Genomic DNA, 14088 nt, shown 5'->3' on the forward strand with positions numbered 1-14088 from the left:
AATAGGAGTGCTTATTAGATGACAAAATGAATTACACAAAATTCCTTGTAAAGCACAAAAAAATCAATTTCTTCTGCTAGCAATAGAAAAATATAGCATATTCTGACATTATCTGAGAAAACACAGAACTCAAACAATAGCACCTAAACATATGTTATCAAGGAAGTGACCAGTGATCTCTCATAAACATTACTAGACATCAGCATTACTAGACACTGCCACACAGTGAAAATTCACAGTTGAATAAAAATGGATAAATCTCAGATACAGGAAATTCCACAAGACCCATGTAAAAATCCTATGAAATTAATCATTTTCCCTATGTTTCCCTGATATTTAAAATAAATAAATAAATTTAATCCTGATTATCCCCTGTATACAAAACTATTTTTCCCAATCCTGCTGTATTATTGCTGTTGTGTGCCTTCAAGCTGTTTCCAACTTAGAAGACGATGGAAAATGCCAATGATTGAAAATTCAACACCACAGACTTTCCTTTAAGTAATTAGTGCCAGTCCTTCCAGTCACAATCAATCAAAGGGCATGGTTTTTAACATGCCAGAAATTCCCAATTCAAGATACTGAACATGTACACCTAGTCAACCAATGATATAATTCAAAAAGTGAACAAATAAGAGAGAATCTCCATACCATCTTCTAGCCAAGTGAGAGAGAGACTTTTCTCAGCCTAACATGCCCATCAGCTACAACAAGCACATCGCTAACAGCTGCCTGTCAAAAAGACAGCTAGAGCTGATGACTAGCCTAACAAGTAAAGTGCAAACAAGAAAAAAGAAAGAAAGATAAAGGACTTTTCTTAGCAATTTACCTGTCCAACCCATCTCTAGCTGCACCTCTGGCTAGCGTTACAAGAAATTCATTTTCTGATGAGCTGGGTTTTTTAAAGTTATACAGCTTTCAGGAACCAAATACTGTTTTTTCCCCCCAACCACAAAGAGGAGTGGGCTTTGTGCAAACCTGTCAAAAGTACCATATTGAAGAAACTAGATCTTGCAATACCTTTGAGACTAACTGAAAGAAAGAAGCGGGTAGCATGAGCTTTCCTAAACTTGAGCTGTAGGAAAATCTAGGAAAGCTCATGCTACCACTTCTTTCTTTCAGTTAGTCTCATAGGTGCTGCAAGATCCCTTTGCATACTGATTTTCCAGAGGAACACAACTATATATTTGAATTTAAGATGGACAGGTTGCTCACCTGTAACGGTATTTCTTCTTTGTGGTCATCTGCAAATACATACAAATGTGTTGCACTGTGCAGGCGCAGTACAACCCATTTGTATGATTCGCAGAGACCACAAAGAAGAAATACACACACAGAGAGAGGAGGAAAAGGCAAAAGAAAATTGGGAAGGGGTGCAAATTTGTACTTTCCAGGGTTGGGTATGGCCCTCCTTCCGCCCCTCTCCCTGGTCCACAGAAACACAAACTTGCTGCTATGGGTTCTCCCTACCAGAGTCTTCTCTGGCTTGACATCCTTTGGCACAGCTACAAGCACCAACTCAAAAACCTCCCCACTATGGCCCACACAGAGTTATCAAATGTCTTCCTTTTCCAAGACATGTTCTCAATTTCAGATTTCTGTCCAGGAGAAATACCAAAATTTCCTCCATTTTGAGCATGAATGAAAAACTCATTGACTAACACCACCTTTGCTATTCTCCTTTGAGAAATGTGTCATCTGTTCTCGCTCCAAATAGAAGAACAGACTGGATCCTTTTCCCAGGAGCAGCAGCAGCAGCCAAGACTTGTCCCCAGAGTTCAGGATGCATCTGTTTCTCTGAGGGTAAAGGGGCAGCAAACATGGGGTTAGGCAATGGGCTGTTTGAGGATGAAAATGTTGAAAGTTTTCCCCCCCTGCATTACAGCACAATGGACAAATGAAAGGAATAGTTTAAATGGAGATTCAGTCAATGGTTTGATGCTAGTAAAGTACAGTTTTAAATATTTGTCTTACTCAGAGTTCTATAATTTCTGTAAGTACAGGGTAACCAGATGTCCCCATTGCAAAGGAGGCTAAATCACCATCAAATGTAGGACATGCAAGAAAAATATAGGGCATTACCAAATAAGAGATAAAAACACTCATAGAAACATTAATCCAGGCTTCTTGGTCATGCTTCAAATGGAGGGCATTTTAGAATTCCTCCTGGACAGAAGGTTGACATGTTAGACATGTCCTGGGAAAGGAGGACATCTGGTCACCCTGCCCCTGGTGGACTCGGAGTGACCAGGTGTCATAAGCACAAGGGAGGACAAGGAACCTCAAAATGAAAGCTAAGGTGTTTTCATCTAAGCAGGTGTTTTAATATATGTTCATGCCAGGATAAATTTTGTGTGGTGTGTGTGTTTTAGTTGTGCCTTTGGGCTTTTCTATGTTTTTATGTGGGTTTATGCTGTCTCTAAATGATTTTATATGTATCCAATTTTTATTGTATTTGTTTAAAATATGCCTTCCATTTTTTGGGGAGGGAGTTGGTCGTTTCTTGTAGCTTTGGTATATCTTTTACTATAGAGCTGGAAAAAAACCTCAAGGGTCATCCAATCCACCCCCATTCTGCCATGCAGGAACTCACAATCAAAGCACCCCCAACAAATGGCCATCCAGCCTCTGTTTAAAGACTTCCAAAGAAGGAGACTCCACCACTCTCCAAGGAAGTGTGTCTCACTTTCAAACAGCTCTTACTGTCAGGAAGTTCTTCCTAATGTTAGGTGGAATCTTTTTCCCTCTAGCTTGCATCCATTGCTTTGCATCCTATTCTCTGGAGCAGCAGGAAACAAGCTTGCTCCATCCTCAATATGATGCCCCTTCCAATACTTAGACAGGGATATTATGTCACCTCTTAAACCTCTCTTCTCTAGGCTAAACATACCCAGCTCCCTTAGGTCCAAAACACACTGCAGAAATAATCCAGTTTGAGACCTGCTTTAACTGCCCTGGCTCAGTGCTAGGAAATACTGGAAATTGTAGTTTATTATGGCACCAGAGCTCTCTGACAGAGAAGGCTAAATATCCTACAAAACTACAGTTCCCAAAATTCCCTAGCACTGAGCCAAGGTAGTTAAAGCAGCCTCAAACCGGATTATATTTGCAGTGTGTTTTGGACCGTACAGGTCAGCTTGTCTCTCACGGCCACTCTGGGCTTCTGATGCAGTTCATTGACCTCTTCAGTCATAATCTTTATAAGAAGCAGGATACAAAGGTAACTCAAAAGTAGCATCAATTAGTTCAATTTTTTTTTAAAAAAACTTTCCACTGAGTTCCAAACGATACTGCAGAAATAATCCTATTTGAGACTCCTTTAACTGCCCTAGCTCAATGCTAGAAAATCCTGGGAACTGTAGTTTTGTGAGAGTCACTTCTCTGTCAGAGAGAGCTCTGGTGCTCACAATAAAGTACAGTTCCCATCTGAGGAAGCAGACTGAAGTCTACGAAAGCTCATGCTGCCAATTTCTTTCTTTCTTTCAGTGAGTCTCAAAGGTGCTATGAGACCTCTCCATATGCTGATTCCAGAGACTAACACGGCTATATCTTTGAATTCTACAGTTCCCAGGATTCCCTAGCAGTTAAAGGGGTCTCAAACTGGATTATTTCTGCAGTGTGGTTTGAACCTAAGCCACTGCATTCATAAGGCATGCTTTCCAGACCCTTCATGTGGTTTTATAACTGTCTTTAGATGGATCTTATGGCACCTTTGAGACTAACTGAATGAAAGAAATTGGCAGCATGAGCTTTCATAGACTTCAGTCTACTTCCTCAGATGTCTTTAGATGGTTTTAAATGCCTTGAATTTTTTTATTGTAATGTGTTGTTTTTTAAAGAAAACTGTTAGCCACCTCAGGTTCCTTGTGGGAGAGAAAGGCAGCATCCAAAATAAACCAATATTTTTGCCATGCCCTACATACTCCCCCCCCCCCTTTGTCTCCAGGATGCCCTCCATGTTGAGGTGCATCCCAGCCAGGTGAGGACCCCTGGAGTCACCTTGCCATTGGAAACACCGGGGGGGGGGGGCAGGCAGGATGACCAGTCGTCCTCCTTTCCCACCTGAGGACCCCTTAATAATAATAATAATAATTTTATTTCTTACCCGCCTCTCCTCATGGCTTGAGGCGGGTTACAACATGGTTAAAACACAATCATTACATAAAATATACATATTAAGCTGCATCTCTACGCAATATTTCTATTACAATGCATAGGACAATAATTAAATATAAAATTCATGTTTAAAATTCATGATTAAAAACTGCCCAGATAGGCCTGCTGAAAGCGCTAGGTCTTCAAATGTATTTTATATTCCAACAGCTGCTTTAGCTGTCAGATCTCTTTTGGTTCGTCATTCCACAGTCTTGGGGCGGCTGATGAAAAGGTTCCCTGGGTAACGCCTGCCAGTTGGGTTCTTGCAAGCTGCAGCAACTGCCCCCCAGAGGACCTTAGTGTTTGGGGCGGAATGTATGGGAGAAGGCGGTCCTATAGATAAACTGGACCGAAACCATGTAGGGCTTTAAAGGTCAAAACCAACACTTTGTACTTTGCCCGGAAACTAATTGGCAGCCAATGGAGTGACTTGAGATTTGTTGTTGTTATTCACCCTTGAGTCAATCTCGACCCATGGCGACCCTGTAGCTGAGACATCTCTAAGACTCCTTATGTTCCACTGCTCTGCTCAGGTCTTGCAAATTCATACCTGTGACCACCTTAATAGAGTCCATCCCTCTAACATGTGGCCTTCCTCTCTTTCTGCTTCCCTCTACCTTTCCTAGGAGTTTATCACACTGGGGCTAATTTCAGCATTAAAGAGAGGTTAAAGCACATTTAAAGAATTCTGCAAATGAAGCAAAAATGGCAAGTAATTGCACAAATGATTATTACCCGCAATTTTGCAAATAAAGTATCGAAAATGCATTGTCACTGAAATCATGGAAGTAAAAAGATATGCATTAATGCTTCTTTATGACCACTTTAAGGGCAGGTTTTGCACAATGTTGGCCTGGATGGCCCTTAATGTCCCTTCACCTCTATAATTCTATGGACTTTATCACACTAGGGAAATCCTGAAGAGAAATGGGATTTAAACAAGATTTAACAGGAAGTTTATCACACGAAGTCACTGTTAATGTGAATTTAAAACGAAGGTAAAACAGAGAAAAACTGCAGCTTTTTACTTTTACAACTTCCTGAAAGTAAAAAGGTGCCACTTCTCTCCATTTTACCTTCACTTTAACTTTGTGTTATTGCACTTTGGCAATCCTTTCATGTGATAAACTTCTCGCATTTGCGGTTTTTTTAAAAAAAAATTGAAATCTCGTTTAAATCCAATTTCTCTTTGGGATTTCCCTACCGTGATAACGTCCTAGGACACCATTTTGCTGTGACATTATAATGAACAGGACTCAAGCATCCACGGATTTTGTTATCCACGGGGGAGTGTCCTGGAACCAATCCACAGTGGATAACAAGGTCACAGTGTAATACGTCCACTCTTGGATGTTCCTGTGATATCAGTCTGGCTGCCATATTTTGAACCCACTGAAGTTTCCAAACTTGGCACAAGGTTGGCTGCGGTTACCCTGAGGGCCTTCTCATCTGCCACTCCTAAATTATGGAATGGCCTGCCAGAAGAGATCTGACATATCACCACTCTTGATGCCTTTAAAAAGGCCGTCAAGACAGATCTCTTTCGGCAGGCCTTCTCCTGACTGACCTCCCATTACACTGATATGGATTGCCCTCTGATACTCCAAGATGTCTCGCTTCAATCAGATCTAGTTTAATCCATTTTAACCTGGAATTGATAGAGTTGTTAATTTAGCTTTAAGGTAGGGGATAAGGGGATTGTGTAATTTTAGTTATGTTTGTATTATATATTTTATTTATCTATTTTTAGTATAACCTTCCTAGATCCTTCTGGAGAGGCAAGATATAAATAAAACTTATTATTATTATTATTGAAGTAGATTGGTTAGAATTGATACTTTTTCAATGCTCAGATGCTAAAAATTATAGATCTGAAATAAGAGCAAAGGTTGTTATTGTAGGGCCATGTCAAATCCTCTGTTTCAGAATGTAAACAATTTGGAAATAGCTCCTAACTCAAGATTCCAACCCAAAATAAAAGGAAGTACTGCATAGACAGTTAGGGGACAGTGAAACAAAACATGAAGATAATAGACTGATTGATTGATGAGTAACCCACAAGATGTATGTTAGGTGTAATATTTTAACATCCAACGAATGTAAAGAGTGTATACGTTTATTTTATATGTACCCAAGGAAATGTGATTTGTAGTTTTCTTTGTTCAAAGTACTACAAAAAAGCTTGATTCACTTTGGAATCGGGGCCCTGGGAAATTTGGATGCATTTCCTTCTGGGGTGAGGACAGCCACAGCAATAAACTACGTTTTTCCTTTCCAATCGGCTCCGGGTCTCCCTAGTAAATTTGATGATGATGATGATGATGATAATAATAATAATAATAATAACAACAATAATATGATTTATTTATATTTCCTGCCTCTCCCTGAGGACCGACAGGATTACAACAGGAATAAAAATACAAGACAGTAAAAGTTTGCATCAACCCCCAAACCATCCCACTATTAAAATAATAAAAATTCACATTAAATTTTTCATCAGTAGCACAACCTAAAACAATCCAAATTATAATTTTTGGTTGTTGTTTTTTTTTAAATGACTCTGTCACATCTGATGCTGACTCCTGTCCTTACCCAGGCACTTGATGGTGAAGCCTGGGGGTGGCTTGAGGGCCCTCCTGGCCCATCCTTCCCGCAGGGCCTCCAGGTGCTCCTCCTTGCCCTGCACCAGCAGCACCTGCTCAGGGTCCAGCCAGCCCAGGAAGAAGCTCTCTGCCACCGCTGCCCGCACCCGGCTGTTCCAGAAGTTGCCCATGTTCTCTGCCTTGAAGTCTGCAAAGAGCTCATAGCCCAGGCGGGGACGGGGACCACCAGCTCCAGCAGCAGCAGCAGCAGCAGCAGCCACCTCCTGCATCCCCTGCTGCTCTGCTCCCTTCCCAGCCTCATCCTCCCCAGCCACCTGGCAGGGGCTCAGCACGATGGCCAGGGAGTGAGGGGCGATCTGGAAGAACTTCTCCACTCTCCCTGGCATGGCAGCAGCAGAGGAAGAGGCAAAGGCTCTCTGGATGCTGCCCCCAGCCCAGCCAGCACCGCCTCCCAAGGGATGCTCCCTCCCCCTGGGCAGCACCAGCAGGAGGGCTAGGTGGCCTCACCCCCAAAGAGGAGGAGGGAGCCATGGGGAAGGAGGGTCAGGCAGCCTGGGGAAAGGGAGGGCAAGAGACAGGAGAAAAGAAACTGCTAGGCAAATGGAAACAGTCCTGCTGGGAATGGAGGGTGTTTGGGAATCTCTGCCTCCCGGACAGAAGAAGGAAGTGGAAGGGCATGCCCTGGGAAAGGAGGATGAGTCTGGTTACCCTGAGCTAAATATGAATTCACCTTTTGCTCAGAATGGAGGGCATTTGGGAATCTCTCCCCCCTGAGCAGAAAGTGGAAATGGAAAGTGGAAAAGGAGGATGTGTCTGATCACCTTGCGCTAAGAACACTAAATGTTGATTTATGCTGCTTAGCCATGTTCATAATGGAGGACATTTGGCAAGTCTTGTTGGACAGGAGGCGGAAATGTAAGGACATCTGGCCACTCTGTTCTAGAGAGATTTCAGGCTTGACCTAAGGACCCATTTGTTGTCTTTTTGGTTGTCCATTGTATCCTCAGCCCTCTTCTTCTGCACCACATCTCAGTTGGGTGTTGATTTTTATATAGCAATGTATAAAAATCACCAGCTTCCATGGCCGGCTATCTTCTCCATCACTGGGGGCCTGCCTGGGTCTGAGAGAACACAAAACTTACTTTGAGGAAGGGAGATTACTTTCTTGCCTTTTTGCCACGGGCATCACCAATGATTAAAACACACACACCTCACTGTTTTGATGTAGATTTAGGATGTTGTACTTTGCTATATAAAAATCAACACCCAATTGAGATGTGGTGCAGGAGAAGAGCGCTAAGGATACAGTGGACAGCCAAAAAGGCAAACAAAATGGGTCCTTCCGTAATTTCTCTAGAACAGGGTGACCAGAATATGTCCTCCTTTTCCAGGACATTTCTTACATTTCCACCTTCTGTCCAGGAAGAATTTCAAAATGACTTCCATTTTGAGCAGGACTGAGAGCATGAATTTATATGAGTTTTTTGGCTTTTATTTGGTTATGCCCTACATTCTTAATTAATGTCCTACATTTTGCAGAGCCTTGCCCTCCTTTGCAGTTAGGACATCTGGTTATTCTGCCCTCGAAGCCAAGATGACAAAACTGAGGCTGTTATACTTTGCCACATCATGAGAAGGCATGACTGATTGGAAAAGACAACAATGCTAGGAAAGGTGGACGGAAGCAGAAAAAGAGGAAGGCCGCACACCAGACAAATGGACTCAGGGCAATCATGGGAAAGCATTTGCAGGACCAAAGCAGAGCAGTGGAGGACAGGGAGTCTTGGGCAACTTAGGGGCAGTTAACAACAACAATATGGCTAACACAGCTATCCTTGAATAGGCTCAGTACAGACTGGTGCTATGTGCTGGCCTGGGGCCGAAATTAAGGCTTGGGAGAGTGGAGCTTCTGCACACTCCTGAGCCCTACCATGCTGTCTGGGTGCCATCTTGGCACACGTGTGTTCAGACAGTGTGCACACCGATGACGTGCCTTGTGCGCTGCATCCAAACAACGCGACGCACAAGGAGCGTCACCGTGCCACTCCAGGGCGCTAATGGCAGCTTAGCAGCAGTGGAGAAAGGAGCCACATTTTGCGGCTTCTTTTTCATGGTGCATTGTTGCCACCCCATTTGGATGGCACAGCCATGGTCTTGGGGAGAAAGGGGTGGCCTCTGTCCACCCCTTTCCCCCTGTCTGTACAGGCCCATAGCTATGCTAGTCTGGACAATCAGTATGCAAAGGGATTTTGCGGCACCTTTGAGACTAACTGAAAGCCAGACATTGGTAGCATGAGCTTTTGTAGACTTGCACCTACTTCCTCAGATGCATCTGAGGACTCAAGTCTACCAAAGCTCATGCTACCAAGTTCTGTCTTTCAGTTAGCCTCAAATGTGCTGTAAAATTCCTTTACCCCTGAATATTTTACTTCACTAATTGAGACATTAGCCATTTCTTCCTTAAGAGTTTTGTACAGTTGCCACCTCCACCCCTGCAGTGGGTGCACTTTTAATTGCAAGGTGGAGAAAAACAACTAAATTCAGCAAGTTGAACATTTCCAGGCTTGCAGAGGCGCCAGTGAATGTTCAGTCCTGTCAGGAAACTGATTAAATGGAGAGGTAGGAGGACATCCCTGTGCCACAGAGTAGAGGTAATGAAGAAGTACCCCCTTTATTTCTAATCAGCAAGCAACCTGGAGAGTAAACTTTGCAACAATTGTCTTTTAATATTTTGCTGTTTTGTTGTGTGCTCTCAAGTTGTTTTGGATTTATGGCAACCCTAAGGTTGTCCAAAGTCAGTGGGTTTTCATGACTGAGCAGGGATTTGAACCCTGGTCTTCAGTCATAAGGTTTGTCTATACGAGGAAAAAACCCAAATTATCCTTGAATATGGGCCAATCAAGACATATGATGCATGGCATTTTCCCTGAATGGCATGGCATGGCATGGCATTTTCCCACAATCAGGGCACCTGACACAAGGCCCACTGAGCAACAAACTTGGAGTAAAAACTTAATTTTAAAAATTCAGTTTTCTGGGCAGTTTCCAAGAAACTCCAACATTTCCACATGCATCCCATCAATTTGCACTGTACTGGGGGCAGGTGGAGAGCAAGGCAGTTTGCCTGGCGTTAAAATAAAGATTTACATTCACATAAATACTTTTCCTGCTTGTGAGGCATCAAGCTCCTTGTTGGGACCTCCTGCTCCCAGGAGTGGCACTGAGGAGGGAAAAAACCCAGTTCCTTACCAGGAACAACATTTTCCCCTTCTCTCTGACACTCCAGGCAGCATGCTCTGAAGTCACAACAAGGCAATGGACACCTCACAAGCAGGAAAAATATTTACAGTGGGCCCTTGGTATCCACTGGGTTTGGCTTCAGGACCCCCCCCCCCCCCGATACCAATATCTGTGGATGCTAGGGTCCCATTAAATAAGGTAGCATAGTAAAATGGTGTCCCTTATATAAAAAGGCAAAATCAATATTTGGTTTTTGAAATTTATGTATTTTTAAAAAATATTTTGAAACTGTAGATGGTTGAATCTGTGGATAAAGATGGTAAATGGTGGCCCCTGCCAGGCAGTGATTTGTCCTGGCTCTGGGAGCTGTGGGAAAGGCAGTGGCAGCAGGAGATGTACTCCAGTGTTGTTGTGAACAAAACATTGTTAAGCTGTGCTGTTGTTATTTATCATCCTGATGCATTTCGGGAAGACTCTTCACTAAAAGCTGATTCTTCTGTTCCTTTCTATGGCCAGAATTACTATCCATGCTTCCAGAATATACCAACAGCAGTATAGACAACCTCTGTGGATAAAACAGGTAAAGGGCAGCTCCGGGGCAGTTGTAGGGCAGAACAGGTGAGTCCATTCAAACCTTTCCTCCAAGAGTAGATGGGCCCAGAGTCTAACACTCAAACTGCAATGCCATGCTGCCTTCTTTTTCAATATTTACCATCTTGTTATTAGATATAATATAAAACATTTCTGTTTAGGGTGTCATTTATAGTTAAGATACTGATGTACCATTCTATTTATTTATTTTGAATTTCACCAGCCAAAGTATTCTGTTTTTTGATATGTCTTCCTGTTAGCCCATTTTAATACCACTATCTGATGCTCTGATCTCAATCTGCAACAGCATTAACCTGCACACACTGGGATTTTTTAAAAGGGATTTCCTGACCCCAGTGCAGTTGTCCATGTATCACAGGATATTAAAAAGGCCAATGTTTGGAAGAATGTTAATATGGGCAGATGTTTTCTACCCAAACATCAAGTATGAGAAAACACAAGGTGAAAAAAAGTAAAATAAATGGAATAATATAAAATAAAAGGAAAATATACTGTACATTTCTGGTATTGTGGGTTGTTTCTAGATCCCAGTGAATTCCAGTATTGTGCCAATGGAAGAAATTTAAGTTTCTCCCAAATGAGACAAAGCAGAGGACACTGCCTAGACTATTGCAACCTTGTTTGGCGTACTGCATTCAGTTCTGGGTGCTTCATTTTAAGAAGGATATAGACAAGTTGGAGCAGGCTCAGAGAAGGGCAACAAAGATGATAATAGGAATGGAGAAGAAAACATATAAGGAAAGGTTGTAACAGCTGGGCTTATTCAGCTTGGTGAAGGAAAGACTGAGGGGTGGCATGACTGAGGGGTGGCATGACTACTTTTAAAATACCTCAAGGGCTGTCACAGAGAGAAGGGGGCAGGCCGTTTGTCTGCTTCCCCAGAGGGTAGGACCAGGTCTAATAGTGGTGTAACGGTTTGAGTGTTAGATTAAGACTCTGGAGACCAGGGTCAAATCCCCACTCAGTCATGGAAACCCACTGGGAAGTCACATCCTCAGAGGAAGGCAAAGGCAAACCCCCTCAAGACAAATATTGCCAAGAAAACCCCCATTACAAGTTTGCCTTAGTGTTGCCATAAGTCAGAAATGACTTGAAAGCACAAAACAACAAGATGCATTTTGGAAGATGGCTTCAAATGGTTTCTAGAACCATTTAAAATGTTTTTGTTTACTTATGCAAGGCTTACCTGACTTGGCATTTTCATTTCATATGTGCATTTATTGTTAGTTTTCAATTAAAAAATTGCCTAAACATAAATGTTGACCTACTTTTTTTTGTTTGGGTGTGAGAACCTGCCCCCTATTTTTTTGCTGTTATTTCTGCCTCTTGTACCAATTATTCTGTTGAAGGAGTAATGCCTGAACAATTCTCGCCAATAAAATCTTGTGATAGAGTTGTCTTTGGATTGCCATAAACCAGAAATTACTTGAAGGCACACAACAAGGGTTGATAGCAGCAGCCTTAGGTACCATGACAACAATTCCCTTCTAAACAAATAATGCAATTTTAACTTGGATAAATGTATTAAAACACATTATGAATTAGATGTCCTTTATCTTCTCCCCTCATTTCTTCCTTAGAAGGAAAAGACTTATTTGACACACAGACATTTGTATTCTTGGCATCGTCCTTACAAGTTGCATGTAGCTGTCATATCAAGGCATCATAAAACTCTCTGGGTTTTGTCCATATTTCATATGAATACCATCACCATGGAAGTTGCAATCCTGTTTGGGTACTTCATTTCCTCTTCACTTGCATCTTTGAAAACACTTTTTAATGTATAAATTTTTCTTGTTTTTTTTTCCTCCCCTATACTGCACAGATCTAGCAACTGATAATACAGAATGTTTATGACTACTTGTTGAAACTGGTCTGATTTAAGTATGCATGCGGGAAAGAAAACACTAAGAACAAGATAAATGAAAACATAATTATAGTTAATTTGTTGAAAAGATATCTGGCTGTGTGGAATAATATTTATTACACACATGGGGAAACTGTCATATTCTTACTCAGATCAAAAGGCTTCGTTTCAATTAGTTGTCCTTATATTGTATCATATAATGAAAACTTAGAAACTCTCAGTGATGTCTAAGTAAGCAATATTCCTGTTTTGTTTAACCATAATTGCCTGAATCCAAATAATAGCTGAACATATACTGAGAAACTTTCCCCTTAAATTCATATTTGCAACACCTTGGGATACAGAATGAGATGAATGGGGAACACAAAGAACAATATGTCAAGGCTGCTTTGGATTAAAGATTCTACTATGCCACCACTTTATTGAATGGAATCTTTTTTTAAAAAAAATTATTTCCATAAACAAATACATCCCTACATTCTATTACATTCTATTACCTTTTTGACACATTATTTTATATACCCCTCAGTGCCCCCCTTCCCCGGAGCCATTTCCATCCTTATATTCCATCCAAAATTTCAGTTCGTCTTCTGGAGGTAGTCTTCCATCTTCTTTTCTCAACACTTTCTCGACAAATTCTTTCCAAATCCCCTCAAAGTCATTTCTTTTCCATAATCCTTTCTTTACTTTCAGTTTACATGTCAATTTATCATTAATAGCTAATCTCCATACCTCTTTGTACCAATCCTTCACTTCTACATCCATTTTCGTTTTCCGACACCTTGCTATTATTAATCTCGCTGCTGTAAGCAAATTTGTTACCAAATCTTTTTCTTCTTTTTTCCATTTCTCTGAGTTATATAATGATAGCAAAACTGTATTCAGTCTTCTATCTATTTTTATATTCATAACATTTTCTATTTCCAATAGCACTTTTCCCCAAAAATTTTGTACATATTTACATTGCCACCACATATGGATATATGACCCTACTTCTTGACAGCCTCTCCAACAATTTTTTGAGTTATTCTTATTAATATTATGTAATCTCACTGGAGTCAGGTACCATTTCCAAATCAACGTATAATAATTTTCTTTTATCCGAACTGATAATTTTTTTGTACCGCATAATCTTTATTAAATTTTACAAGGTAAAGAAAAGATTCTTTTCATTACATATCAATTACAAAGCTTAAATAAACATTATTATACATCTACGTCCAATTTGTTTTTCTTTCACTTCCTGTCTTTACAACACTCCTCCGTGTTGCCAGTTATTTCTTTTCTTGCCTCTTGCAAATAAAATATACAACTTCACTCCTGAAAAGCAGAAGTTACAGACCATTCCTTTATATAACTAGTTGTATAGCCATATGTATACTCCAAATCCTGTTCTATAAAGGGTATATATGTTTTTTCCTACATAAATTTCTATTCCTGGCTCTACATCTTCTTTTTATTTCATACTTATATAGTCTCCTGAACCAGGTTCTTATCTAAACACCATCTTTTTTTCCCAATACTTCATGATTTGCCTCCATTCCTTTTCCATTTTGTCTTTCTTTTTGTCCTGTAATGTACATGAGAGAATATCTAATTGCCTAATTTCAT

At 41.0% G+C, this 14088-nt stretch overlaps 1 protein-coding gene and 1 long non-coding RNA gene across 6 annotated transcripts in view; one reads left to right on the forward strand and one right to left on the reverse strand.

The window, feature by feature from the left end:
* The window catches only part of STOX2 (storkhead box 2), a 337882-nt gene that overhangs the window by 168883 nt on the left and 154911 nt on the right, over window positions 1-14088 (reverse strand). For 3 of the 5 annotated variants that reach the window (XR_006103983.1, XR_006103982.1, XM_042467225.1), the window contains exon 1: window positions 6748-7221. The exons of 1 other annotated variant lie outside the window; for it this stretch is intronic. Coding sequence is in view for 1 of the 4 variants with exons in the window: in XM_042467225.1 (XP_042323159.1) it covers window positions 6748-7144 (397 nt within the window). In the remaining 3 variants the exon portion in view is untranslated. Of the gene's footprint in view, window positions 1-6747; window positions 7222-14088 lie in introns of those variants that run through there. One more of the 5 variants, XM_042467227.1, reaches the window with a different exon arrangement.
* Window positions 1-14088, forward strand: part of LOC121930637 — a 33676-nt gene that overhangs the window by 9464 nt on the left and 10124 nt on the right. The window lies entirely within an intron of this gene.

Source organism: Sceloporus undulatus, chromosome 5, assembly GCF_019175285.1.
Source record: "Sceloporus undulatus isolate JIND9_A2432 ecotype Alabama chromosome 5, SceUnd_v1.1, whole genome shotgun sequence".
Taxonomy (NCBI): Eukaryota; Metazoa; Chordata; class Lepidosauria; order Squamata; family Phrynosomatidae; genus Sceloporus; species Sceloporus undulatus.